At 60.3% G+C, this 27,417-nt stretch overlaps 1 protein-coding gene across 1 annotated transcript; it reads right to left on the bottom strand.

Annotated features, from left to right (window-relative positions):
- EPHB3 (EPH receptor B3) lies at window positions 1–26,483 on the bottom strand (the record flags this gene model as incomplete). Its single annotated transcript, XM_080349951.1, has 16 exons — window positions 1–109; window positions 399–554; window positions 722–915; window positions 1,005–1,154; window positions 1,245–1,460; window positions 1,704–1,951; window positions 2,050–2,172; window positions 2,360–2,457; window positions 2,816–2,921; window positions 3,016–3,184; window positions 3,345–3,469; window positions 4,255–4,590; window positions 4,703–4,858; window positions 11,801–12,473; window positions 12,844–12,908; window positions 26,387–26,483. The coding sequence occupies 16 exons, from the start codon at window positions 26,481–26,483 to the stop codon at window positions 1–3; spliced, it is 3,021 nt and encodes a 1,006-aa protein (XP_080206077.1).
- Between the last annotated feature and the right edge of the window lie 934 nt (window positions 26,484–27,417).

Below are 27,417 nucleotides of genomic sequence, written 5' to 3' on the forward strand. Positions count from 1 at the left end.
TCAAACCTGCACCGGGAGCGTCTGGTTCATCTGCAACCTCATGTCCTGGATGCTGCTCAGGATCTTCTTCTGGTGCCCTGCTAGCGTTACCCCTATCCTCAGCAGGTCTCTGCAAGGAAAAGGTGAAGACTCAGCCCTCTGCCAGCAGCAGTATAAACACGCGGCCCTGCCACATCTACCTGCTGCCAAGGGACCCACCTTGATTCCAGCCCTCTGCCAAGCTCCTGTGTCCCTCTACCACCACAGGGGACTGGATGCTGAACCCCAGACCCTAACCCACTTGGAAACCCCCATGCACAGCTCAGCTCTCCAGCTGCTCAGGCAGGAGGAGCTGGCTGCCAGAGCGGTGAGGGACCATGTGCCACAGCCCTCTCCCTCTTATGCAAGCAGGAACTTACTCTGCAGTCATCTGTGCCACCAGGTCAAAGGAGGCAAAGCCGGCGTTGACAAAGTTCTCCTTGTACCGTCCCATTTTGATGGCGTCCAGCCAGTCTCCCACGGTGGTAAAGGTGGTGTAGTCCGGGATAGTTCGGTCCAGGAGTGGCTGGGAGATGCTGAAGGGGGCAAGAGAGCCACAGGTCACAGGGAGCAGGGGACAGAGAGGTGTAATGGGAAGCAGAGGAGATTTCTTATCCCTGTCCCCCCACATCTCTCATCCCAAACACCCCAGTGTTCCTTGGGCTTGGGGGGAGTCCTGGCTGCAGGCAGCGATGCCACTGACCCAGACTGGACGCTGGCAATGACTTTCAGGCTGGCAGCATTGCGGATGAGCTTGTCCAGCGTGTTGACAATCTGTGCAAACTTGGGCCGCAGGTTGCGGTCCCGCACCCAGCAGTCCAGCATCAGCTGGTGCAGCGCTGTGGGGCAGTCCATGGGGGGCGGCAGGCGGTAATCCTGCTCCACCGCGTTGATCACCTGCGGAGAAATGCACAGAGAGGCAGGCTGTGAGCCACCTTGGCTCCCACGGGCGGCCCGTAGCTCAACACTCCCCAAGGAGCACTTACGTCCTGGTTGGACATGTCCCAGTAGGGTCGCTCCCCGTAGGACATCACTTCCCACATGACGATGCCGTAGCTCCACACATCGCTGGCTGAGGTGAATTTGCGGTAGGCAATGGCCTCAGGAGCCGTCCATCTGATCGGGATCTTACCCCCCTGCAGGGATGCACAGCTCTGTTAGTCAGCGCTTTCCTGGGGTGTCTCCCTCCACCCCCAGACTGGGGGTCCCCCATGAATGTCCCATACCAGGGAGCTGGTGTAGGTGGGGTCAGCTGGGTCATCCTCCAAAAAGCGAGAAAGCCCGAAGTCAGACACTTTGCAGACCAAGTTGCTGTTGACCAGGATGTTGCGGGCAGCGAGATCCCGGTGCACGTAGTTCATCTCCGAAAGGTACTTCATGCCAGCGGCGATGCCTCGCAGCATCCCCACCAGCTGGATGACCGTGAACTGCCCGTCATTCAGCTGCCAAAGGAGAGATCAGAGGGGTTTGCAACACCCCAAATGCATTGGGAAAGGATCCCAATGTGCTACCACCACGTTCCTCCTTCCTAGAGCCACCCTCTTCCCCCACCCCACAATGTCAGTGCACAGCTTAGCGCTGGGGATGCCAGCATAACAATGCAGAGAATGCAGGAGGAGGGCCGGAGCTGCTGCCCCCCATGTGCTGCAGCCGCCGGCCCGGGGCAGGAGGGGACGGATGCTCACCCGGAGGAAGGAGTCGAGTGCGCAGTTCTCCATAAACTCTGTGATGATCATGACAGGGCGGCTCTTGGTCACCACACCCTCCAGGTGGATGATGTTGGGGTGGTCGAACTGGCCCATGATGCTGGCCTCACTCAGGAAGTCCCGCCGCTGCCGCTCCGTGTAGCCCACCTTCAGCGTCTTGATGGCCACAAAGATCTCACGGCGGCCAGGCAGCTTCAGGCGCCCACGGCACACCTCACCAAACTCCCCTGCGTGGGGAAGGAGAGAAGAGGCAGCATGGTGGGACACACAGGCAGGGTGAGAGGCAGCGGTGGAAGCAGCTGCTATGCTCAGCCATGAGACTTACCCGCTCCAATGACCTCCTCAATTTTGACACAGGAGATGTCAATCTCTTTGGCGAATTCCCGGACGGCTTCGTTTGGATCCTCGTAAGTGAAGGGGTCAATGTAGACCTTCATCCCAGGGGCAACTGTGAGGGCAGAGGAATCATTACCGGGAGGGACACAACACAGGTGACAGATGCTGAGCCATTCTGGCCAGCTGTCAGCCCCATCCTTCCTGGTCCCTGGCTACCAAAGGCTGTCCCCTTGCCTTGTGCATGGGACAGCAGTTGGGACAGGGCAGGCAGAGCCTGTTTGCTGGGCTCTCGAACTCACCGTATTGCTGCAGCTTCTCTGTGTACTCGGGGTCCGTGCTGTTGCGTTGCTTCCTGCCCAAAGGAGACGAGAGGAGCTGTTCAGTAACCATCCCTTTCCTGATGGGGCAAAGACATTCACTGCCAGCTTCCAAATCCCAGCACAGATGGCCTACACCAGAGAGCTTCCCCTCCAGCAGCCCGCGAGCAGAGCCGTCCCTCTGCCCGAGGTGCGATGGGAGAAGATGGCCTAGTTGTGCTGAGGGAGGACGGCAGGAGCCTGGGCAGAGCCCCAGCTGGTGCTGGGGAAGCAGAGATGCACAGTCCTCCCCCAGGACCCACACAAGGCAGGTCCAGTCCTTTGCTCTCAGACTGGAGCTGTCAGAGCTCTATCCACAGACAAGGGGGAAAGCTCTGGGGCAGACACAGGCAACCCCTAAACCCAGCTCTGAATCCCCAATCCCTGCAAAGCCAGTACCTGAAGCAGACGATAGCGATGATCACCACAACAATGACGAACAGCAGCCCCGCAGTGGCTGAACCCACGATCAGAGGCAGCTCCTGGAAAGTCTTGCTGGTGGAGCCTGATGGAGGCAGAGGCACCAATCAACACCAAGCTGGGTCAGGAGCACACACAGGATGGCTGCAGGATGGAGGCAGCCTGGTTCTGGTACCTACCATCCTCCGCAGTTGTCTGAAACTCCGTGGGGAGGCTGTAGCGGCCGTATCCAGCCACCGTGCGTGCCCGGACCTGTACCATATACCGAGCATTGGCCTTCAGCCCGTCCAGCCGCACTGAGTTCTTCTGGCTCGTGACCGTGTTGGCGATGCCATCACTCTGGCCTTGCTGTAGGAGAGACGTGGGTGTCACCTCTGCAAAGCAAGCCCCCCTTTGCTGGCTCCCACATCCCCCAGGCATGATATCTGCAGGGACCCCCTTGGCCCAGCACTGACAACCAGCTGGAAGGGCTGGAGGAGGGGAAGGGCTGCGCTGCCTCCTGCTTTACCTTCTCCGAGTACTTGATCTCATAGTCAAGAATGATGCCGTTGGGTCTCTCCGGGGGAGTCCACGACAGTGTCATACTGTTCCCGGTGCTGCTGTGCAGGTGCATTGTAGGCACGGCAGACGGGGCTAGGAAAGAGGGCAGGGGAGGAATGAGCGATCTGTGCCAGGCTCCCCCCTCCACCATCCCACATCAGCCCTCTGCCTGAGATCTGCTCCGACAATCTCAATGGAACAGCATGGAAAAGCTTTGAGACTGGCCTCCCACGAGTCTCCGTAGGGATGTGTGTGAACTCACCTCTTGCAGCCAAGGTGATAAGGGACCAAGGGGAAATAGCGCTGAGGTAAGGCTTCACCTCACACCTAGCTGCAAACTGGTCTGAGGAAGGGTCCTGCCAGCCCAAACTGGGGCTCCCTCCCCTCCTCCAATTGCCAGGAGCTCCATGCTCCACCCCACTGACGAGACCCATGAAATCAGATCAGAGCGCAGCGGCTGGAGATTACCAGCGCGCTGGAGACGGGCCAGAGTGGGAGGAAGGAGGGAAGGGCAGAGCAGTCAGCTGGCTGCGAAGGTTTGAGCTGGTGCTGAGCCTTCCCAGGCCCACAGGGGAGAAATCTCATTTCCTTCCTCCTCCCTTCGCAGCAGGCACATCTCTGGGGTAGGTCTAGGAGATCCAGAGCTCTCCGGAGCATCTGCCAACCCTGCCCTTCTTCGCCTGCACACGTTCTGATCTCATCTCCTCCAGGGACAGACGTTAAACGGAGAGGAGAATTTATCCAGGGGATTAGATGCAGGCGCCGAGGGACAGTGAGGTGGCAGCACAAAGGACCTCAGCCTCCAAGGCTGTCAGCAAGAAATCCCCGCTCTGCTCTGCGGTGGAGAGCCAGCCCTGCTCCCCGCCAGCTCCACTGACCTGCCTGGTTGGTGGTGATGTTGACGGAGGCAAAATGGGGAGGGTAGGGGCTCTTGTTGGAGATGCCGTTCACAGCCTGGATCTCGAAGGTGTACTGGGTGTGAGCCATCAGGTTGCTGATGTAGATGCGCCGCTCGGTGAGGCCAAGCTGGCGTGGCACGAACTCCACGTTGTCGTCGCAGCGGGTGCACAGGCGGCGCTCCACGCTGCACTTCTTGCAGATGACGTTGTAGAGCAGGTCATCCCGCCCACCCGTGTCCTGTGGCTCGCTCCACTCCAGCACCAGCGACGTCTCGTTGACATTGGAGATGACACTGCGAGGGGCAGAGGGGACGCCTGTGGGGGGAACACAGGGGTCAGGGATGGTGTGTCCCCATGTCTGGGTCACAGTCCCCCCAACCCCGGGCACAGACCCCCACTGCCCCCACACGCCCAGGGCAGGACTCACTGGTGCAAGCGCTGTCTGCGGGGTCTGTGTCCGCCCGGAAAAAGCCGTTTCGACATGTGCAGACCATTGCTGCTCCAGAGGTGGTCCGGCTGTTGGGAGGGCAGGGAGAGCAGGGACCTTCCCCCTGCTTAGATTTGAAGGTTCCCGGGCCACACGCTGGAGGAAGAGAAAAGAGACCTGAGTTATAAGGTGCACCCAGAAAACATCCACCATTCCCCTCAAAGCTTCCTTGCTCCATGCCACATCTCTGATTAGTGGCTCGAGGACTACAGGCCACCTACAAGCCTTCCCACTGCCATCAGCTGTGCGCAGGGACATGATGGCCCTGGCCAGGCGGGGTTGGCTGCTGGCACAGGCACAGCTCTGCCCAGGAGATGCTGTGCTGGGGCACCCAGAGATGGGAAAAACTGATCACCAGCAGCTGTGTAGGCACCAGGGCAGGTCCAGCCAGGAGAGCACATCCCCAGTTTTGTTTCTTCACTGCACTTCCCAAGGGTTTTGCACACATCGTCTCCCCTTTCCCCAGCTGGTTTCCATGCCCAGCACCCTCCACAGGGTCAGTGATCCATTTGCTGGGGCTGGGAAGGAAAGGACCCATCAGCCCTGCCTGCAGCAGCCCTCACGAGAGGCCTCTGCGGCCCCAAACCCTCTGCCTGAGGCTCTTCAGCCACTTCTGAGCCCTGGGGTGGTGGCACCTCCTGAGGCCGACTCAAGTGGAGCGCTGAGCGAGATTAAAACATTCCTGCAGGTCCTCGGCTAAAGAGCTGCTCCGGCACTGCTGCCACCTCCTGCCTCCGCTTCCCATCAGAGTCCTTCAAGGAGCCACAAGTCCTGGGATCCGGCCGGGCTGGCACCATGGGGCGTCAGTCATAACGAGGGGCACGTGAAAGGATTAACAGCACTTGAGCCAAGGGGCAGAGCGGCTTCAGGCACCCAACCTGCACCTTGAAATAGCCTTATTTATCGCAGTGCTGTCCCAACAGCGTGGGTCCTGTGTTCTGTTTTAGCATCTGGCCAAAGTGGTGAGAGACCCACCGGCACCGGCTCTGCTTTGGCATCACCCCCTTTGCCACGGCCCGGGTGGCATCAGCACCAATGGCCACGGAGCAGGGCGCATCCTCCCTGCTCTGCTGGGGTCTGGGCAGGTCCCGAGTGCACGTAACCATCCCGGTAGCTCCGTCCCACACCTGCTGCACGTCACCGTAAACAGGAGGAGGTTTCCTGGTACCTCAGCAGGCTGTGGCAAGCGGAAGTTTCCTGCTATGAGGCATCTCCTGACACCCTCCATGACAGTTTTCCGGCTGTTTGCAGCCCCACGTGTGGGGTGTGGAGCACTGATGATTCACAGGCTGCTGGGCCAGCCCCATGGGGACCCACACACAGCTCCACGGCAACATCCCGGACCCCTGGTTTGCACAGACACGAAGCAGCAGCAGCCACAGGGGATCAGCCCCCCTCCATTGCAGTGCTGCCAAGCAGGGGGCTGTGCAAGCAGCCCCATCCTAGAGGAGCACCCCGCAGTTGAGGGGGGGACCTGAAAACCACAAACTTGCCAGCCTCCCTGCCCGGATGGACGGTGGGAGCCGCTTCCCGCTTCCAGGGTGTGAGCCTTCTGGCGAGGAGACTCCTCTTTGGTTGGAACAAGACTGGCCACATCACTTGACTTGCTCCAGCTCCTTGACCTGAGTTCACCCAGCCCCAAGGCCTTCCCTTGGAAATTAAAGCTTAGCCCATCCCAACCGTGCAGGCCGGAGGGCAAAGGGGCACGCTGCCTTGCTCCTCTGCGAGTCATAGAAGCCCCTGGAGAGCAGATCCAGGGCTCCTGTCCCGCCAGCCCAGGCCACCCTTGCCACCACAAAACGCAAAGATGTGGACAGCAGATGCCCAGAGGTAGCGGAGCAGTCTTGGCGCAGGCAGACCCACCCCAGCTGGAGTCTCGAGCGGTTCAAACTGGGTGGATGCAGATTCGCACATAAGGAACCAGATTGCTGAGGAATGAGAGATGACTGAAACCTCTTGGACAAGAACGCTCTGGGCTCAGAAAGCTGCCAAACATGCTTCGGTTATGGGCAGGAGCCCAGATCCATCAGGGACAAAACCCCCTGAAATAGCAGGCGTGATGGGGGAGAGCAAAACTGGAGCAACCGGGGCTTTGAGAAGCCGATGGCCCAAGTGCGGCAGCAGGGGACAGCGAGGTGCTGTCCAAAGGGTGCAGGAGGGCCCATGGTGCTTGGCCTCCCGCGCACTCAGCGCCAGCCAGTGTCTGGTGTGTTACGGGCACGAAGGGGACAGTGTCTCCCATGCTCCTGGGCACAGGAGGAAGGGATGGGCAAAGGTGTCCTTGGGCAGCTGCCTGCCACCCTGCAGGAGTACCCAGCACAAGGGATGAAGGTCATTTCTCCTCAAGTCACCCCAACAGGACAGGGATGAGCCACGTCTCAGCCCCATTAAGCTGGGAAAGAGTGGGAGAGGGACCAAGGCCCAGAGGCTCTCCAGTGTTTAAGTTTCAAACCCTGCTTAATAAATCAGAGCATAAAGACCTCGGTGGCAGCATGACAGCTCTCAGCCGCCACATTTGAAGGCTGTAACTGAGCTGAAAGCTGATCCCAGGTCCCTGGTGGATAAGCCGCTGTGTCATCTCTTCTCTGCAAGAAACTGCCTGTACAACAACCACCGTCTTGGCCGGCGTGCCAGGGAACGAGCCTGGGAGCTCCGGAGCAGGAACGTGACTCCATCCAGCCCAAGCCAGGGAGCCGGGCTCCCCTCTCCCCACCAAGAGGTTTGCATAAGCACTTTTCCTTCTGAAGTGTCCTCAAATAGAATAATAACCCTAAACCTCTGCACACAGATCACATCTGCTGGTGCCGGGCCATGGTCACCACCAGGGAGAACATGACAGTCAGTGACAGCCACGGGATAACAGGTCAGGGAACCGAAGCGGAGCTCCCTGCTCTGAAGAGGAGCCACGGGTTTGATGGAAGGAGACAGCGGGGACTGGCTGCGGAGGGGGTTTATGTGGGGGGCGGGTGGGAGGTGGGCTGCAAAACTGCCCCTGGACCCTCCACAGAGCATCACACACCCAGCACAGCACGCACCGCTGGGATTTTCACCTCTGGGCCTGATTGTGCCGCATGGCCCTGCAGCACAGGGCTGGGAGAAGAGGAGGGCACTCTTCCCAAATACAATCCCCACCCCGGTGAATAAAGTCCAAGGGAGGGGAGCCGAAAAAACCACCGAAATAAAACCCTCCTGGTAGTACAGAGAGCAGTGACTCATCCCGCAGGCAGTCTCCATTACTGCATGGGATGCAGGTAAGCAGAGGCAAACCCCGCATGCATCCCCAAAACTTTGTATTCCCCTCCCTTGGGCAAACGAGGGAGGGAGGGATAGCCCATGGCACATCAGGAAATACCAGGCCCAAACGATCCTGTTTCAGGTCTCAACCGCTTTCCCATCCACACAACGCTATTCCAGCGTCCTTCCAGCTATTCCTCTCCCAGCAGGACTGAAGCAGAACGCCTCACTTGAGCTGAGATAAATGAAACCGATCACATCCCTTTGTCCAGCCACCCTGTAATTTCTTTAAAGGCAGCAATCGAGTTTGCCTGGGACGATCTGTGCTTCATGAACCTGCATGGCTCGCTCCCTTCCTGCTTTCGTAAGCGGCTGCAGATGGATTAGAGCTGTGGAAGCAACAGCCCGGCTACAGCCGAGGCGGTAACTCTCTTTTTTAAGTCTCTCTTAAAAGGCACTTGTTTTTTTTTTAAATCGCCCTTTGGGTGGAAATATTTCACACTAGCGCAGTCCAAAAGTGAATGGAGTAAATTTGAAGAGGATAGGAGGGAAAGAGCCCTTAGGGGACTGAACAGTGGCATCCAAAGAACAGGCGGGAAAACGATTTTCTTTTTTTTTTAGTGGGGGGAAAAAAATAAATTCAATAAGCAAAGCTGCCTCTCGAGCCGCAGCGGGTCACAGGCAGGACGGCAGGGGCAGATTTCCTCGACCGTGGTACAAGTAACCCATTGTGGAGCTGCCTGGCTGTAAACTCGCAGCTCTGCGCCGCCGAGCTGCCTTTGATCTGGCATCCCGGGCAATTAATCGCAGGCAGTTTCACTTCCTGGGTTTCACGCAGCAAGCCCGTGTTGCAATGCAAAGCTGCAAACAGTTGGCAAGTACAACGCTTGCTTGGCATTTTTTTTTTAAATTCGGGGTGATGTTTCCATTAGTCACTGATTGCAAAGGAAAATTTATTTTTACAAAGATCCTGCTTTTGGCCCCAGCCTGACCTGTTATCACCTATAGATTGCACCCAAACAGACAGCGCCTGCTGCCATCAGAAAAGGGACATCAAAAAGGCTGAGAAACGGGTTGGAGGAGAGCACAGTGTCCTGCTGTGCGTTGTCTCCTCACGCGGTTTTCTGGTTTGGGTGTCCACTGACTGCACCACACAGCCTCAGCCCCCCTCCTGCGTGGGGTGCAGGCTCTACGGGCACTGTGACCCCTTTCCAGGACCCCAACTCCCCTGAGTTATTTGGGTGCTTGCAAACCCACAAGAGAAGGGATGGGGCTGGGGGGAAGGCTGAACCCTGGGGACTGCAGGGCTCGGGGTGAAGGCAGCTCACCTCTGCCTGTGGAGGCATGCAGAAGCCTTCATCTCCCTCCCCAGCCAGCTCCTCTTCCTCCAGTGAGAGCTGGCTCTGCAGCTCTGCATGGCGGGGAAACGTGTGGGAAGCGGCACAACCCCCAGAAGGGCCGTGTGCTAATTAAATAAAGATAATGAGCCTGAGAATGAAATGCCAAATCAATGCTGTGGCAACTCAGGACCAGAGCGTCAGATACCAGCCTGGCGTGTCGCATTACAAAGCATCCCAAAGAAACTGCCTTCAGCCGGGCGGGATGAGCCCTCCGCTCCCGAGGGACCGGGATCCGAGCTGCATTGTAACAGGTCTGAATGCGAGGTCTAATCCTGGCTCTGGATGGAGATAAAGAGGAGGAGGAGATCTTCAAAGGCCACTGAAAGTCTAGGGAAAGAGGGAGATTTATAACAGGGCTTATCCCATCTAAGCAGTAACTAGGTATTGTTATTTATTAAAATGCCATCTGGCACTCCAGAGTGCTCCTCGCCTGTGCAGTGAAGCCTCGGTGGGCTCCCTGGGGCAGGAGCGCCAAAATCCCAGCTCTGCAGGGCCACATCCACACCGCTCTAGACGCCACGGGGGTCCAGAGCCTTCTCGGTGGTGCCGGGCTGCCGGAATGGGGTAAGGGAACATCCAGCCGAGAGCAGAAAAGGGAGCCGCGGCTCCGGCTTCTCCCAGCCCTTCTTCAGCTGTTTCCACTTAAAACACACGATCATATGGCGGAAAATCTGATCCTACAAGCGCAGCACAGCTTTCCCAGAGAAACGTGAGGACACGGCCGCTTCTGCCCAGCGAGAGGGCAGGCTGCCGGATGGAGACGAGCCCGCAGCTCAGTGCGGCTTCCCAACACGCTGGGGAGGAATCCAGGGCTTGGGGGTGGAAATCAAAGGCGCTGGGAGAGTCGTCTGCCTGTCTGGGGGGATGCAGAGAGGGGACTCGCCCCGGGCTGCAGCGATGCCCTAAGCCCAACCCTCAGGACGCCCCCACTCAGCACAGCCCAGATGCTGGCTGGCAACAGTGTCACTTTGTGCCCAAACCCCACTCCCAGCTGGGAAAGAGCAAAACACCCCATACAGTCTAAGATCTCCCAGCCCAAGCAAGAAGGAAACCAGCTCCTCAGAAACAAGGACCCTAGCACACGCTTTTAAGCAAGGCCAGCGATAGGTGCCTGGCACCACCGTCTGTCTGCCCTGGGAGAAGCCACATCAGCTGCTCACAAGACTGATGCAGTGGGTTGGGGCCATGAGCAACCTGTCCCCAAAGTCAGGGCTGTGCTGGCACCAGTGATATGGGAGGCTCTGGTCCCCAAGCAAAGCCGCAGTCTTGTGGAGGCTGAGCTCTCCCTGACCAGCCACAGGGGCACAGCTGACAATCACGCAGCTCCCCAAGGCACAGAGAGGCCAGCCTGGCCCGAGCCCCATGTCACGGGCCATCCCAAACTACACTGCCTCTGCCAACAGCAAAGGGCCGGCGCCAAGCATCCCGTCATCGGCAAGCACGAGGCATCCAGCGCTGGGGGCCCAGCCAGCGTCCTGCTCTCTGCATATTGCCTCCAGCCAAGGGGAGCAGTGATCTTACTGCCCTAAACGCAAACCACTCCAGGGCAGGGTCCTGCGTGCCAGAGACAGCTCCTAAGGATAAAATCACCTCAAGGGAAAACAACATCCATCTGGGCAGACTTTTCCTTATCGACACGCCCAACCTGGGGTGAAACAGCAACAACAAAGCTGTCGTGGGAGAGCACGGCAGCTGCAGGACCCACACAGGGCTACCCTGCCATCCAGGACAGCTCTCCATCCCCAGTATCTCCATCTGCAGGATGCTCTTCCCTCCCGTCTGAACAGGGATGGGGAGCTGTGGCTCCCCTGTCTCCACCACGCTCCTCGCTCCCCCGACTACAAGTCCTCAGCACTGGCAGTGAGCATCCGCAAGCATCCGCACAGCTTCTCCCGCAGTCAGCGCTGCGGGGCCCCGCTCGCCACCGGGGATTCCAAGTGCCTCCACACAAGCAGCAGGAAATCACGCTTGCCTGGAACAACTGCTCACCCCAGCCACGAGCACCGCAGGAGAGAGAGAGGGGAGACGCTGGACATGGCAAGGAAGCAGAGAGGGAGGTTTTGGTACCGCTCAGGGGATTAAACATGCTGGATTCATGCTGAGAACTGTGCCTTGAGATGTGGCTCCTGGTAAGGAGACACATCCTGCAGAAGACAGCACTGGCTGACGGTAACCGGTGTGTCACAGCAGACACCGCGCCAGCCTGGACCACCAGGGCTTTAAGGTTTCCAGATGCCAAGTCAAGCTGTGGACCAGTCCTCTGATATATCACCCTGCTCCCTCCTCAGGAAGTCTGCCCAGCTCCCAAACCTCTGAAAACAGACCGAGCTCAACACAAAACCACCTTTTCCACATCAACGCGTCTGCGGGGAGAAGGGCCACGGTCACACCGCAACGCACGTACCTTGGCACTGAGTATCCTTCATGGCCGGCTCGTATCCAGCAGCACACGTACACGCTCCCACAGGTACCATCCACTCACCGTCCCCATTGCAGTACAGCTTCAGGGGTACGGACACCTCCACTGCGTTGGGGATGCAGGTGCCCGGTGCGATGACCAGAGAAGTGGGCTCGGCCCCAGTTAAAGTCTCCGGGAAAATAGCAAAGCCAGCAATGGTGTTGGAGCATTTCTTGTAGAAAGCCCGGACGGAGATGAGGGACATGCAGGCTCCCAGGTCCTGGAAGGCCAGGTAAAAGCCATTTTTGGAGAGAGGGCCAAAGCTGCGCACCTTGGTGTTCACGCGGCCAGACTCCAGTTTGGAGAAGCTCTCATCCGGGGCAATTGTATCCACTTTGATATAGGGGTTCTCCATCCAGAAAGGGCTATTTGCAGAGGCAGAATCAGTATCCGACTCATAGTAGAAGAGGTTGAAAGTCTCTTTGCAGGAGCCGGGGATGTTCGGGATGCTGTTGCAGTCCCGCACAGTGAACTTGAGCTCCACGTAGACGCGCTGGACGTCCTGGCGGTGGATGAACTTGGTGCGAAGCCAGTTGTTCTGGTTGGCCTCCCGCACGTTGCACACCTGGTACGTGCGGATGGGGTTCATGGCCTCATCGTAACCGCTGACTTCTTCCCACTGCAAGTGAGAGGGAGCAGGTTAGACCCCCAGCCAGGGAGATCCGCGCCACGGACACGTCGCAAACGGCACAGGGTGAGGGGACCGGGCAATAGTCAGCAGGGAAGAGAATCAGCTGCACCTCTACCCATCCCAACCCTCCTGGTCATCATGGTGACTAACACAACCCAGGCCAGGGACCACAGTGCTCCTGCTCTGCCAGCACAGAGTCAGGAAGAGGTGGTTTCATGAGGTGAGAGGATAAGCACGGGAGGGAAGGAGGAAGATGCAGTCAGCTCTGCAAAGGCACTGGCGAGCAGCCGCGATACCCGTGGGGCTGGGGCCAGCTGTGCCCTTCGGAGGTTGGGACTGGGGCTGGCTCCAGACTTACCCCCGTCTCCGGATGAGTTGTCCATTGCAACTCAGAGGTCACCCACTTCGTGTCCATCAGGGTCTCTGGAGAGAGAGAGAGGAGAGAAAGAAGTAATTGGAGACGAAGGCCAAGATTAGAGGGGAAAAAAAACACAGGAGGAGTGGGGGAGAGGAGAGCCGAGACTGACATTTCTGTGGAAAACAGCAACTTGGGGGGTGAGACATGGTGGGAGGAGGAGGGAGCAGCACAGACAGACTCCAGATTTCTCTTCTCCCGTCAGGAGAACAGGAAGAGCTAGCTGTCCCCAGAGAGCTGTGCCTGAGCCGGGAAACAGCAGGACAAGGAGCTGGCCAGGTGGCGAGGGGAGGACGGGCTGCCAACCCCGGCCACCAGCGTGGCCAGCACAGGGGGTGCCAGAGGAGGGAAACCGGGTGCCCCCGTCCGCACCCTCCCCCTTCACTTTGGCAGGGCGCGTATTTACTGTGGCTGGGGTTGAAAGGGCCCGTTCCCATGACAGGGCGGTGCGGGCCAGGCAGGTTTATCCAGAGGAGGAGGGACTGGCAGGCTGCTCTCCCAGAGACGCCCCACATCACTCATTTTACAAGAGGGGAGAAGAATTTGACCGTCTGGCCAACATTCCTGGAGCAGACTACAAGACAAACCACCCCGGCAGCATTCCCCAAACAGCCCCAGCCCCAGCCTTGAGGGAGCGAGACGCTTGTCTGGGAAGAGCTGCAATTGCAGGCAGCTGTCGCTAATCCCGGGAAGAGCCGTGCGGCTCCGTGCAAGCACCACGCGCAAAAACCGGAGCGAAACGCAAGGAGTACAGCGATGCTCTGGGGCTGGTGCAAATGGCCCCTCTGTGGGCTACTGGCTCTGCAACCCTCACTCCATGGATGCTGTTCACTCCATGTAGGCTGTCTGGAGGGAAGCAGGCACTCCCAGGGGCCTCTCCTGCCCATGGAGGTCTAGGGCAAGGGGGAGTGCAAGCACCAGAGCTCCTCTGTGCTCAGAGGGGCTCCGGTGCCAGCCCCAAGCAGGACCCAGGACCAGCTCCGAAATACCTCCCTGCTGAGGGCATCACCGGGCTGCAAGCACAGCCCCATCCCAGACCCTGCACAGCTCCCCAAGGCTGTCCATCCATTCATCCCTCAGCCCACCCAGCCCTGAGACACAGGGCAGGGAGCCACGGCTGTCTCCCGCCCCCAGAGCTGGCAGCCGACTGGGAGCTGCTCGCTCCCAATGTCTGGGGCACAGGACATGCCGGGGCAGCTCAGCTATGCCAGGCACCATGGCCGAGCCCCAGGAGCCTCAGCTTCTTTCCTTCCACCCCAGGAAAACCACAGGCTGATGGGGCCAGGGAGGAAGCGCGGAGGAGGAAGGAAATGTTCACGTGTCGCGGGGTTTTGGATGGAGCCTGGCTGGAGGTAAACACCTTCCTCCAGCGTCCCACCCCGGGGAGACCTGCCAGCAGCTCCTGAGCCACCACCCACAGACGGGCCAGCAGCACAGGCTACAAGGGCCACTGCAGCACAGATAAACAAGCACATTTGGAGACATGTGGGCTATCCCACACATCTCGCTGTTTGCCGGGATCCCAGCCTGGCCGGTGAGCCTGCCCCTGGCTGCACACATGGAGCAAACATAAACACAGTCCTGCTGCAGGCTGGTGGCTCTGGCAGCAGACACAGCACTGGGGACAGAGCAAGGAAAACCCCGCATGGTGCCAGCTCCCTAGCCGGGAAGAGGGTCAGGGGGACAACATATGTAGCAGGAAGGACAAAATGACACTGGCTCTTTTTTGCAAACAGGAGCAGAGAGGTGGTTATTGGGCAGTAGTCATTTGCTGTTTCTCAAAAACACAAACTAAGGGCACTGCCAAAAACAAAGGGAGAGAAGGAAGGAGCCCTCTGCCAAACAGGTAATGCAAGGGGACTCGTGACAACAACGTCAGGAGGGCCAGGGCATGGCATGCACAGGACAGGGTTGGGCATCCATGGGGCAGCCTCTGCCCAGTCCCAAAGCACCACCTGCCCGTGGGATGCCGCAAACCACCATCCTGCTCCCCTCCCCTTCTCCACAGCATCAGCTACTGACCGCCAACAAGGGCACAAGTGCAGCTGTGCACAGCCAGGAGACATTCCGAGATGCTGCCGCGCTCCCCAGACTCTTGCACTTGCATGGCTCCCCTGGTGCTGGACCATGGGGGAGCGGGTTGTCAAGCAGGGCCACCCGCACCCCTCCAAGGGACGGGTCCTGTCCTAATAAGGACACGGTGGTGCCGGCGGGGGCCCGGGCACGCCGTGCTGGCGGCGGAGCAGAGCCAAGCGTGTGCTCGGTGCTGACAGCGCCGGGCTGCCAAGTCCCAGAGCAGAGACCCCGCACGGGTCCGGCAGCTGGGGGGTGTTTCTACAGGAGGGCTGGAGCTGGCGGGAGGTGCGGGGAAGGGTGAGCTGTGTGCTCAGGGATGGGGCTGGCGTGGATGAGCAGCTATGGCAGAGTGTCAGGCCGGGGAGATGGGGACACAAGGATCTGGGGGACGGGGTGTGCCATGAGCAGGGCAGCACAAGGATCCAGTCACGGCAGAGCCAGGTTGGACCTGACCCTTTGGGCACCCCTTCTCCTGGGGTGGGAGGGGAGCTGTGCTCCCCAAATCTGCCCAGGGTGTGCTGAACTCCCCTGCCAGCCCCACGCAGACAGTCCTTTCCATGCTGGCCTGGCTGCAGAACAGGGTGGATGGGCAGCTGTCCCCACCAGTACCGGCCTGGGGCAGAGACACAGCTTGGACAGGAGGCTCACTGCCTGCATCCTAATTTGGCAGCATCTGCCATCTGACCGGCAGAGGATGGAAAAAAACCTGACAGAGCCAAGCTGGCCGCTGGCACAAGAGCCATGTAAACCACACAGAGAGCAGGGAGGGAAACAATAAAAATAAAATCACTGAGCAACTCAGCTAAAGGAAACAGGCCAAGCATGGAGGGCAGTGGGGCTTTCCTGCAGCCACGGGATCAAGAGGGGCCAGGTGGGGTCAGGGGAGCTCCCCAGCCCTTCGCAGCCCACCACCCGTGACAGTCATGGACAGATGGCCCCATGGGCTGCTGTGCTGCCTGGTCCTAGGGCCACTGTGTTGAGCAAAGCTGACCGCAGCCAAGCCACAGAAACCCCTCTCTACCCTTAAAGCTGCTGCTGCGATCTCACAGCATCCTGGCACCAAACCTTTGTCTTTCCTCCAGCAAACACCAGGGCATGCTAAGCACTGGACCCCACAAAAGGGCATGGGCCAGCAGGGCTGGGGAGATGGGCAGGCACCAGATTTTGGTGGTTCGGGAGTATCCGGCTGCTTCTTTCCCCCAGCACATGGTGCCAGAGATGGGTTCAGAGGCAGCACGGGCAGTTTCCCGGCTCAGTTCAGGTTTTCAGGTGCTCTACAGGGACGTGAATGGAATCAGGGCTGGCCAAGCAGTGAGTCAAAGTCACCTCAATCCCACATGCCACAGCGAGAGCCTGGTTCCATTAGTCAACGGGAAATTGGCTCCCAATTTCACCAGCTTGGGGAAGTCACCCTAAGGCTTGCTTTATCTCTGTCTGCAGTGCTGGGGAGTTGTCCTCTCCTTACCTTCAGCTGGGCAGAGGCAAGGGATGCAGCAGGAGCCTCGCTGTGCTCCAGCGAGGGCAGCAGGGCACAGTCAACCCCACATAAAAGCAGGACTTCCAGGGCAGAGTTGAATCCCAGGACAGGGAAAGAGTCTCACTCCTTGGACGGGGCTACGCACATTACTCTAGCTGCCTCCTCCCTGCCCTGCAAAAATCTCCTTCCACATGTACCCTGAGCTACAAAAACCAAAGTTCCCCTGCCAGCAGCTCTCCTGTCACCTCTGCAGAGTCCCCAGCAGTTCGGCAAGCGTTTGAAGCCCTGGCGAGGACCCATCTGGAGCTGGGGACCTCTTCCTCCCCACACAGGGGCTCAGGAATGTGGTGTGCATGGTCTGAGGCCAGTGAAAACGTTTGAACTCCCCCCTCTAAGAGGCCCAGAGAGCCCGTCTCGCGCTGCTGAGCGGCAGACGTGCACGGCAGCGACGGCTGAGCCAGAAAGGAGGGGGGAGAAATCAAAATTCCTTCAAGATGAAGCCGCTGGGGAAGACTCAATCGTCTCCACCAACCGGCTCCGATTTGAACACTCTTGCCTTTGAACATGGGGACTGCCAGCTTTTATCAGGATGCGCTGGCAAGGTAGGACGCCAGCTCCTCGCCCTGACGAGGAGAAGGCAGCTCATGCAAGTCCAGAGAATCCTGGAAGAAGGCAAGGGAGGAAAGTTAGTAAAGACGCCCACGCAGCCTTGCCACAAACAGAGAAACCTGTTCTGCAACGTGTCCATGCTCTCCGGCAGCCATGCAAAACTCCGCACCATGTCTGCAGGAGCCCGGTGTGGGGCGAATGGCTTGGTTGTATGGCCAGGCTGGACCGCTTGCCCCACGCCAAGATCCTGTAGCCTACACTGAGGGCTGAGCCATTTGCCCCAGGACATGGCTTGGCTTCCACCACAGCAACTGCCAGACGCCTCTCCCCCTTGCCACCGTGCCATGCTCCTCTGGTAGGAAAAGCAGCTCGTTTAGGGATGCACTTTCAGTCTTGGTGACTGCCTGCTAGTCGAAAAGCCACCAAAAGGGGCATCTCCCCACACATTTTTAATTTCCTCCTCGGTTTTGGAGATAATTACAGCAGGAGCGAGTGGTCTTGCGTGCTCCCCATTCAAGCACCTATTGGTACAATTAATCCCGGCACCGTTCTGAGCAGTGGCATAAAGGGCCTTTGGTGTAAAGTCCTTTATCTGGGAACAAAGAGCTGCCTGTGGGAGAGAACCTGAGGTTGCACTTTTCCCGCTGACGAGCGTTTCACGTACACAAAAGCTGAGCCACACAGAGCGCCCCGCACCAGCTTCAAGTCTGGGAGACTCCGTGATGCATTTTCCTGCAGCGTGCTGCCCACCTGGCTCCCTCCTCCTCCTCACAGAGGGTTATTCCCTCTCTGCCCCAGCCAAACTCTGTGGCTGCCCTCCTCCTGGGCAGGGGACGGACCTGCTCTGAGGCCAGGGGATTCTCTGCCTGCGAGGGTAAAGCACTTGTGTCCCACTCACCCCACGGCAGAGCATGTGCTCTGCGGATGGGGAACCCCATGGACGGCAGCTTTGGAGCCGTTGTTCTGGGAGGTTTCAGCATGCAGAAGCCCCTTGTGCCTGAGCTGCCCTGCGGGGAAGGGAGTCTCTGGCTAATACAGGTGAGAGCCAGGAAAGCAGCGAGGAAGCCTGCAGCCAGGGAGGGAGGCAGGCAGGGCACCCACAGGGCTGCCAGCACCCAGGGTGGGCAGCGGGCACCCACGGCGGAGGTGCCGGGCACGGCGTTTGGGAGCCTGGCAAAGGTGCCGGCAGATGCTGTCTGCCAGCTCCCTCTGCAGGGACGGGACCGGCAGCACTGCCGGCACACACTGCAGCTCAGCATCCCCCGGGGAATCCCGGCTCTCCTGGGGACCCCCGCATGCCTGAGTGTCCCTCGCAAGGCTGGAGGGCCACACAGGGTCCCACCCTCTCCCTCCCCAGCTGTCAGGCCAGGCAGGCCAGGGGTGGTGCGGTTCTGCCCAAGGGAAGGGCTGGAGTGCTCCCTATGGCCGCCCACGCTGGGAACCCGTCCTTACGCTGAGCAGGGCGCCTGCTGCTCCCCAGCACTGATGCAGGAGACACGAGGCCACCGTGGGAGCTGACCCCCACACCGGTCCTGTCTGGGGGGATATGGGGGGCTTGGACTGCCCATGCCCACCAAGACACGCTTGCCCTGGGGTCTGGGGTGAGCTGACAACTTGCACATGAACTGGGAACAAAGGGAAGAGGGGGGAAAAAAAAAAAAATGGGGCCTGTATCACAGCTGTGGCCCTTCGTGCCAAGGGCGTTTGGCCCATCATCAAAGGGGATCGGATTTGCTGAGGCAAATGATGACACATCCACTTCAAGCGGGGCAGGTTCTGCCTGCTGCTGGAGGCGAGCCACCGGAGTGAAGAAGTACTGTGGGCACTTAATAATAGACTCATTATTTCTGCATTATGGCAGGGCCCAGAGGCCCCAGCTGAGATTAAGGCCCCTTTGTACGCACCACACATGCACACACAAGGGCAGCAGTCCCTGCCCCAGAGAGCCTGGCCAAGGATGGGCAGCACCATTGGTCCTGGCACCACTGTTGGTCCCAGCTCCATTAGCACCATGGTAAAGTTGCAGCAGAGCCTGAGATGCCAATTCCAAGGATGCTCCAAGGATGCGTCCTCCATTTCCCAATCCCACACCCGCACTGGGGTATAACAACCTCAGGCAGGGAGACAGTCCCGTGACTCTGACTCATCATCCAGCGCATCTCCATCACAGTCCCCCATCCGACCCCAGTGCCCTGCACCTTCTAGATGGGCTGATTCAGCTCCTGGATGACCAGGAGCTGCCTGGCATGCAGGATGGAGGGGGCCAGGAGCGCTCCCTCCCTACGGCCCTAGCCGTCGCCCAACCGTTGGTCACTAACTGGCTGAAGAGGGTTTTCCGGCTGCGTGCTCCTTGCTGGAGCTGTTTCCTGACGGCCGCGAGACAGACTGAAGCATGTGAGAGAGGACAGGTGCCAGCTCTGCCAAAAGCAGCTCAAGTGGCAGCGCCTGGGATGCAGGGAGGGACGGGAGGTCGCTTCCTCCCTGTCACGCAACCGTGTCGAGCTGGGGAGGGCAGATTTCTGCCACCAAGCTGGGCTGTGCCAAGCCAGGCTCCAGCACCCACTGGCACCCACACTGCACCCCCTCCAAAGCGCGGTACTCAGAGCTCTTGCAGGACGGCAGCCTCCTGCCCTGCAATCGCACGCCAAGGACACGTGCAGCCCGCTGCCCGAGCCCTGCCAGGTCCTGCTGCCAGGCCCTGGTCCCGCAGAAAGGCTGTACCGACACCGGGAGAGGACGTGAGCCAGCTGCCCGAGTCCAGCCCGGCACTGCAATTACTGTTCTATTAATACTACAGGGATTTCGGATGTCAGAGCCCAGTGTGCCACGGCGGGGTCAGCTCAGAGCTGCCATCCCTGCCCATGTGGTGGATGTGCCCCGGCACTCGCTGCTTCGGCTCGCTCAGGGTGAAAAGCTGTTTTTGCTCTGCCGGGCTGTGGGCAAGGGGAACAGACAGACCCCAGGAACGGCCTCACAGCCCTGCCTGCTGCCAGACACACTGCTGGCCTGAAAACAACTGCTGCCTGCTCGGGACAGGCATGTCCCTGCCCGGCCCGGGGGAAGGGGCTGCCCGCTGCAGCTCCTCGCCATGGGCTACCATAGAACAACGTGACTAGCCACGCCGAGCAGGCAGGAGAGATTTATAGGTCATCACCCCCAGAAGGAATGGCCATGTAGCCACCCTCTGCTGCCACATAAATAACTCATCCGATCGGAAGACGCCAGACCTGTTCGAGCTGCGAATGCCATCGACCGGGACGTAGGCAGGAAATCATCTCACAAAACCACCTTCGTTTCCAGGCCCTGCTGTGATGGGGACACTCCTGCCGCCTCCCTCTGAGGCCCCATCGCCCTGTGGCTTCACGGGGCAAGTGTCCCCATGGGGCCACCGAGCCAGGCTGGCGCGGGCTGATGGAGAGCCCCAAAGTCCCCGGGGGAAGGAAGGGACCGCGGTCGGGGCTGCAGGTCTGCCTCCCCAGGGCAACCATTTGTGTCAGGCTGAGCTCCAAAAGGCCCCTCTCCCCCCTCCAGCTCCATTTTTTTTTTTCCAGGGTGTACTTTTGGAAAGAGCCCAGGGAAGAAGTAATGATATTAAAATACAAACAAACAAACCAACCAAAACAAAAAAAACCCAACAACACATCAAAAAGAAAACAAAACCAAAAAACTCAACAATCAACCCCCTCCCCAAAAAAGGTTACTGGCTGCACATCCAAAGGTTCGCCCCACAGACAGGCGGCTGGGCTGCCAAGCTCCAACCCATCCCGGCAGAGCGAGTGGGAGTTTCTGCCAAGATCTCCCTCCTCTCTCCTGCCTGGGGCAGTTACCCAAATCTCCGCGCTGCTCTCCACTCGCTTCCTCGGCTCTCCTCGAGCACCGAGCCCATCTGGAACTGCTTAAACCCAAATATCGCCCCTCCTTCCCTGCCTCCCCCACCCTCAAAGTCAGATTCTTCCAGAGTTAAAACAAGCACAGAGTCAGGAGGGGGTGCCGGGCCGGGCTGACTCGCTCCTTCATTTCAGTTTAATTTCTGGGGAACTAGAATAAATCTGTTCCTGGCGATCGTTCAAGCCCTGCACATTTTTCTCATTAATAAAAAAAAGGCCTTGGATTGCACGCTGCGTGTGCATGCACGCCGGCCCAGTGCCCCCCCTCCCCGCTCGCCCCACGGGGTCCCTCTCGCACCCCAGCCCTCGCCGGGCAGGCGGCTGAGCACCCAAGGGACAAGTAGGACCGGTCAGGGGGGGAAACACGGACTGGTGTCCCCTCCCAGGGACAGGGACAGGTTTTGGCAGCCTCGCAGGACAGCCACACCTTGGAGAGGAACAGGGAGGCCCAAATCCATGCCCCCCCGCTCCCCGCAGCTGCTGCTGGGCAGGAAAGCCCTAGGGGAGGGCTCCCCTGGGAGGGGCGAGGGACCCGGCGAGGGGATGTCCCCACTGTCCCCCCTCTGGCACGGCAGCCCCCGCGGGGCCCCTGGGGCATTCCTGGGGAGGGGGCTGGGAAACAGGTGTTTGTCAACAGCTCCTGCCACATGCGTGAGAAACACCAGGCCCCAGCAGCACGGAGCTTAGTGACGGGCAAAAATAAAATAAAAAGAGCCCTCCGCAACAATATCCCCCCAGCCCGGGACCCCCGTCCGGCACGTGCTGGCACACGCAGAGCGGCCATGGGGCCGGCGCTTGGCCCAGCCGCCACGCTCCTGCCTCTTCCCAAGATGGCTCCGCTCCCTGCTCAGAGGGGCGGCCATGCGAAGCCGGCTCTGGGCTCGCTCCATCCCTGCTCGGGGAGCATGGGCTGGTGGGTTTGGCTGTGCCGAGTGGAAAGCGGGTGGCAGGGGAGGGCTGCAGCCCCTCTGGAAATGGCAGCCCTGAGCAAAGGGGATGTGGCCCTGCTCCTAAGCTTGGCCCCACAAAACCTCCGCGGCTGCACCAAGGGTGGGCGATGCCGAAGCCCAAGTGCAGGAGGATGAGGACTGGCCGAGAGCCACAAGTGGCAGACCTGGCCTCTGCAGGCAGGACACCCACCCACCCTACAAAATGGCTCCTGCTGGGCTCCCCACGGAGCCGGCATGGGGCTCAGCTCCGCCAGGGGACGGCCATGCCGCACCACCAGCCCCGCCCCAGCCTGAGCGCAGGACTGGTTTTTGAGCAACAACAAAAAAACACAAACAAAAAACCAAAACACGAATTCAAATGGGACTGTCTCAGCCAGGTGGGAGTGCCACTGCAAAAGCCTGCCTGGCCTTCAAGATGGCAGGCTTGTCCCCGGGGGCATGGATCTGTGCCTGGCCCCTGCGAGGAGCTACACGGTCGTGGAGGGGCACCCCCATCCCCACTGTCCCCCAAATACTTTGCTTGGGAACGCGCCTGCTCCCAAAGTGATGCCAACTTGTTACGGCTTCAGCCCTGGGGAAGCGCAGGGCTATGGTGGCCACCATGTCCAGCACAGCCCAGGGGACAGTCCCCGTTTCATGGGGGACGCTGGCACCCACCCTCCACCAGCCAGAAACCGGGATCCCGACGCCAGGGCTGCCTCGGCACCCTTCCCCCAGCGCGGCTCCCAGGCAGAGACGCTTAATCCCGACAAACCAGTTTGACTCAGCACAACAGGAACAGCTACAATTTAAAAACCATGCAAGTCTGTGATTCAGATTGCTCGGGCTGTTTTAATTAAACACCAAGCTCCCCTGCTCCAGTGGCAGCAGAAAACGGCTCACGGAAAGAAAATGCAACAAACTGGTTTCCCCAAATATCTCTCGCAGTAAGTCATCACAACAAAACAAGGAGTTTCGGTTCATTCCTTAAAAACCAGAGGCCGCTATTCCCAATTGCGAGGGCCGGGCAGGCATGGCCCCCGCAGCCGCAGCCTCACCGACTGAGCCATATGTCGAGAGAAACACGGAGCTGAAAAACAGACCCCGGCGCTGCAAGTTTTCCCTTTCCCCGTCTCTCCGCATGCTCCGCTTGACACAAAGGAAAGCCCTTCTCTGCGCCTCGGGAGCTCGGATGGGGCGGGATTCCTCAAACCGAGCTTTTAGTGAAGAACGAGAGATTTAATGAATCCAGCGAGCACTGCGAAGCCCCAGGACCTGCTTTCCCTTGCAGTCCTACCCCAAGCATCAATAAATCAGCAGGGCTAACTTCCCCCCATCGCCTCGCCGAGAAACATGCCATTTGAGTGAAAAGTAATTAAACAGAAAGCAGATCTCCCTGCCAAGAAAATACCTGGCAGTTCCAGTCCAGGGGTCAATTAAGCAGGGGTCTGCCGGTGCAGGAGGAGCGCAGTCAGCCTGTGTAATGCCCGGCGGGGGTCTGGGAGCCGTGAACAGGAAAAGGCCAGATGAGGAAAATCCCCCCTAGAAATCCTCCTGCTTCAGGGTAGTTTGGGTATTTCGCTAGAGCCTGAGTCAGCTCAGGGCTGCACACAGGAATAAGATGCCTCCGTAGGGGGGTCCATGGGGTAGCTCATGGGGAACCCCAACTTTCAAGACAGTCCCATGGCAAGAGAGAGGCTGCTCGGCGCAGGGGCCAGAGAGGCTGCTCGAGGCAGGAGCGAGACAGCAAGTCCCGGTCCCAGCCCACCCGTGCCCCCGGGGCAGTGGGTAGAACAAGCCTGCAGACATCCACGCTCCCTTGGGCCGGGGCATTTTGAAACCAGGGCTTTAACCCCAGAGGGTCGAGGAGGGCTCTGAACGCAGCGCTCTCCCCGCTCCGTTTCACCACGTCCGTTCCCCGCGAGGCCTCTGCTCCCACAGCCCTGCCGGGACAAACTCCTCAGCTCCAACCCCTGCACGGGAGAAAGGATCTGCTGTTGCCCGCAGATAGAACATTCCTTCTGCAGCCGGCCCGGAGACTGCTGAACCGGAGAAGAAAAACACATTGTGACTTCAAACAGACCCAGCGCACTTACAGGATCTGGAGAGAAACCATTTTCTCCTCGGCAGCACAAAGCCCTCACTGAGCTGCTGCCGAGCGCGGCTTTTCCCCTCCACCCCCGTGGGGCCTTGTAAAGAAACCCAACTCCCCGCCATCCCTCCGGGAACGGGCAGCACTGTCCAGCCCTGGAGCCCCCTGCACTCCCAGCCAGGCACCAGCTGCCAGCGCAGCCCGTTGTCCCCTCAGAGGGGACAGCAAGGTGGCTGGGTCCAGGGACCGCTCGCTGCCGTTGTTGTCCGCAGGACGTGCGCACAGATTTATGGCTGTGCCAGATTTATGATCAGCACTAAAATATCCAAACGAACGTGCACGCTAGATTTACAGTAACCGCCCGAACGTGCCAGTCCCCGTCAGGAAGCAGCATAGCAAGCGGCCAGAAATGCCCAGTGCAGCAGAAGTGTGGGAGCTCACTGAGCCCGATGCGAACAACGGCTTCCTAATGCTAGGCAAGGCAGAAACCTTTCCCGGCCCCTCTGCAACTTTCCCTCCAGCTCAGACAAGAGTGAAGGGGAAAGGAAAAAAAAAAAAAAAAAAAAAATCTCAGGGGAATCAGGGCCAGCCCCAAAAAATGCTAGGCGGCTGCCAGCCAGCCCCGAAGCAGTCCCATGGGGTTGGCACCCAGCTGGGCTCTGATCTCCTTGGGCGGTGTGTTCGGCCCCTGACCCCTCTGCACACTTGGGAAGCTGAGAAAACCCAGTGACACCTCAACACGAGCTGTTTATTTTCTTTCTCTCCACGCGACTCTTCACACCGCTCCATCCTTGGGTGGCAGCGGGAGAGAGGCTGGGGCTCCCTGCCTGCCCAGGGACTGGTGGGACAGTCCCTGGGTGATGCACGCCGGTGCTGCCAGTCCCCACGAAGGCTTTCCTTCCCCGGTTCCCAAACCGCTGATGGGAAGTGGGTTGCGAGGGGCTGCCCGCAGGCGTGGGGCCCCACTGGGCTCCCTGCCCACAACTCCATCCTCCTGCGCCTCTCCAGCAGAGAGGGCTCCTCAGGGCTCTGCCCTGTACAGCGGTGCCCGGGTGCTCTGCAGCCTCCATGCCGAGAGGGCTGGGTGCAGGGAGGCTGCTCCTTCCCCTCCTGCCGTAGGGCTCCTGTACAGCTCGGAGCTCACGGACTGAGCAGGCCCACAGCTCCCTTTCCTATGGCGTACAAAGAAAAACGATTTTTAATTTTTTTTCCCCTTTAAAGGAAAACAAACAAACAAACCAACCCTACAGAGGAAGGATGAAAAGAAACACAGACAACAAGCAATCCCCAAAAACTTTCCAAAAAGCCCAAAGCCGGAGGAAACGTCCCCCTAACAATCGGCAGCGGGGAAGGGCTCCTGCCCAGGGTCACGCCCCGGTGCCGCTGCCCAAACCCGGCACCGCGGGGCGACGGCAGCGGAAGGCCGAGCACAAAACTGCCTCCGAACACACAAAAGCCCCCACGGCTCCCCGCCCGGGCGGGGGCACCGACAGCTCCTCTCCAGCCGGGGTTTCTCCCCGTTTCCGCGGCTTCGGTTACCGGACACCGGAGCGTCGCCGCCCCCGGCGCTGCCGGCCGGAGCCACGCACACTTCGTGCCGAAACAAAAACCCGCCCGGGCCCCTTTCCTCTTCCTTCTCCCAGTGCGACCCAAGTCGCCCGCCCCGGGACCCCCCGGTTCCCCAGCGGGGCCAGGAACCGCTTTTCTCGCTCAAAACCGGGGGAGCGACGGCCCTGCCTCGGGGACCGGGATTCACTCTCCGAGGGGGGGATAATTCAGCGTCCTTTCCTCCCCAACTCCACCGGAGCGCGGGGGGCTGCCCTCCTCCCTGCTCTCTCTCCCGCGCCCGCGGGGGCGGCCGAATCGCGGAGCGCGGCCCCGCTCGGGGACGGATGCGGCACTCGTGGCCACTCGCCCCGGCGGTCCCACGCCGGAGCCTCGGGGGTTAAGGCGGCGGGCGCGGCGAGTCCTGCCGGGGAACGGACGGAGCCGGACGCGGCGCACGGACACTCCTCCGGCGGCCCCACCAGTTCTGGCACGCCGCGAGCTTCCACTGCAAGAAATATTAATTTTCCAGCCCTCTCGGTCGTGGCGGAAAGCCTCGGAACGTGAACCGTGTATCCAACGAGGCGCCGCTCCCTGCCAGCAGCCACCGGCCGCGGCGCCGGGCTCGGTTCCACGGGGCGTTGACTCTGAAACCTACTGAGGGCGGCTAAGCACTGGGAACGGGGTTGGGGCGCGCTGCGGCGGCGAGCTCCCCGCGGGAACAACCAGGCGTCCGCGGCGCGACGGGTCGAGCCGAGGGCGGACGTCAACGAGGCCCGGTGGGCCAGGGACACCCCGGAGGGTGCGTGCGTGTATGCGCGGTCGGCACGGGCCCCGGTGCGGACGGCGGGCACGCCCGCCCGGTACTCACCCTCCAGAGCGCGGCGGCCGCCGGGGAGCAGCAGGAGCAGCAGGAGGGGCAGCAGTGGCGGCGGCGGCGGGGGGGCTCCCGGGCGGGCCGCGGCCATGGCGGGGGGCGGTGCGGGCGGCCCCGCCGGGCAGTCCCGAGCTCGGCGCCACGCGCGGCTCCTCTCGCCGCCGCGCCACGCTCGCGCTCTGGCGCCGCCGCCGCCGCTGCCGCCGCTGAGCCGCGCGGGGCGGGGCCGACCCGCCAATCAGCCCGCCCCTGGCAACCCGGCGCCCCTGGCGACGGCGAGAGCGGCACCCATTGGGCGGCGGCGGGGCGGGGGCGGAGACTGCGCGGAAAGATGAATTGGAGGGGGCGGGCGCTTCCCGGCGCGCCCCCGGTGGCCCCGCCCCCCGGCACGGGAGGCGCAGGGCGGGGAGCGCGCCCCACCCAGCGGCCGCCCGCGGAACTGGGGTCTTAAAGGGGCCGCGCGTACCCCTCAACACCAGGCCCTCCCTGCACCCCCACCCGGTGCGAGGGAATGCGTAAGCCTGTTACTGTGTGTTGACGGGCCCGTGGACCGCTCTGTGCCCCACCACTGGCAGCCTGTGCACCCACTGCTGTCCCATCCTCTCTAGTCCCATTCCATTATCTGATGTGTCCCACCCTGTGCCATCCCATCTCACCTCATCGTGTCCCAGTCCACCCCACGCATCTGATCCCTCTCCACCTACCTCATCCCATCCTCTCGCATTCAGATCTCACTCCACCCCATCCCGGCCCCACCATGCCATGATTCCCACCCTGGTGACAGGGCTGAGTGCTGGGCTCCCGGCTAGAATGACACTGTACAGAGAGCACTCTGCACTGACCATCCCCCCCGCTCCCTCTTCCCCACCCCCAGGGTGCAATCCCCACCACATTCCCTGTAGGAGACAGTGCTGGCTATCGTGCACGCAGCCGCTGCCTCTGGCCCATGAGTGCCTCAGTCCTCTCCCTGTTCTCTCCCTGCATTGCCATGGGGAGGTTTTGTGGCCCTGCATGGGCCAGACTCT

The sequence above is a fragment of the Nesoenas mayeri genome (assembly GCF_963082525.1).
Source record: "Nesoenas mayeri genome assembly, chromosome: 9".
NCBI classification, from domain to species: domain Eukaryota; kingdom Metazoa; phylum Chordata; class Aves; order Columbiformes; family Columbidae; genus Nesoenas; species Nesoenas mayeri.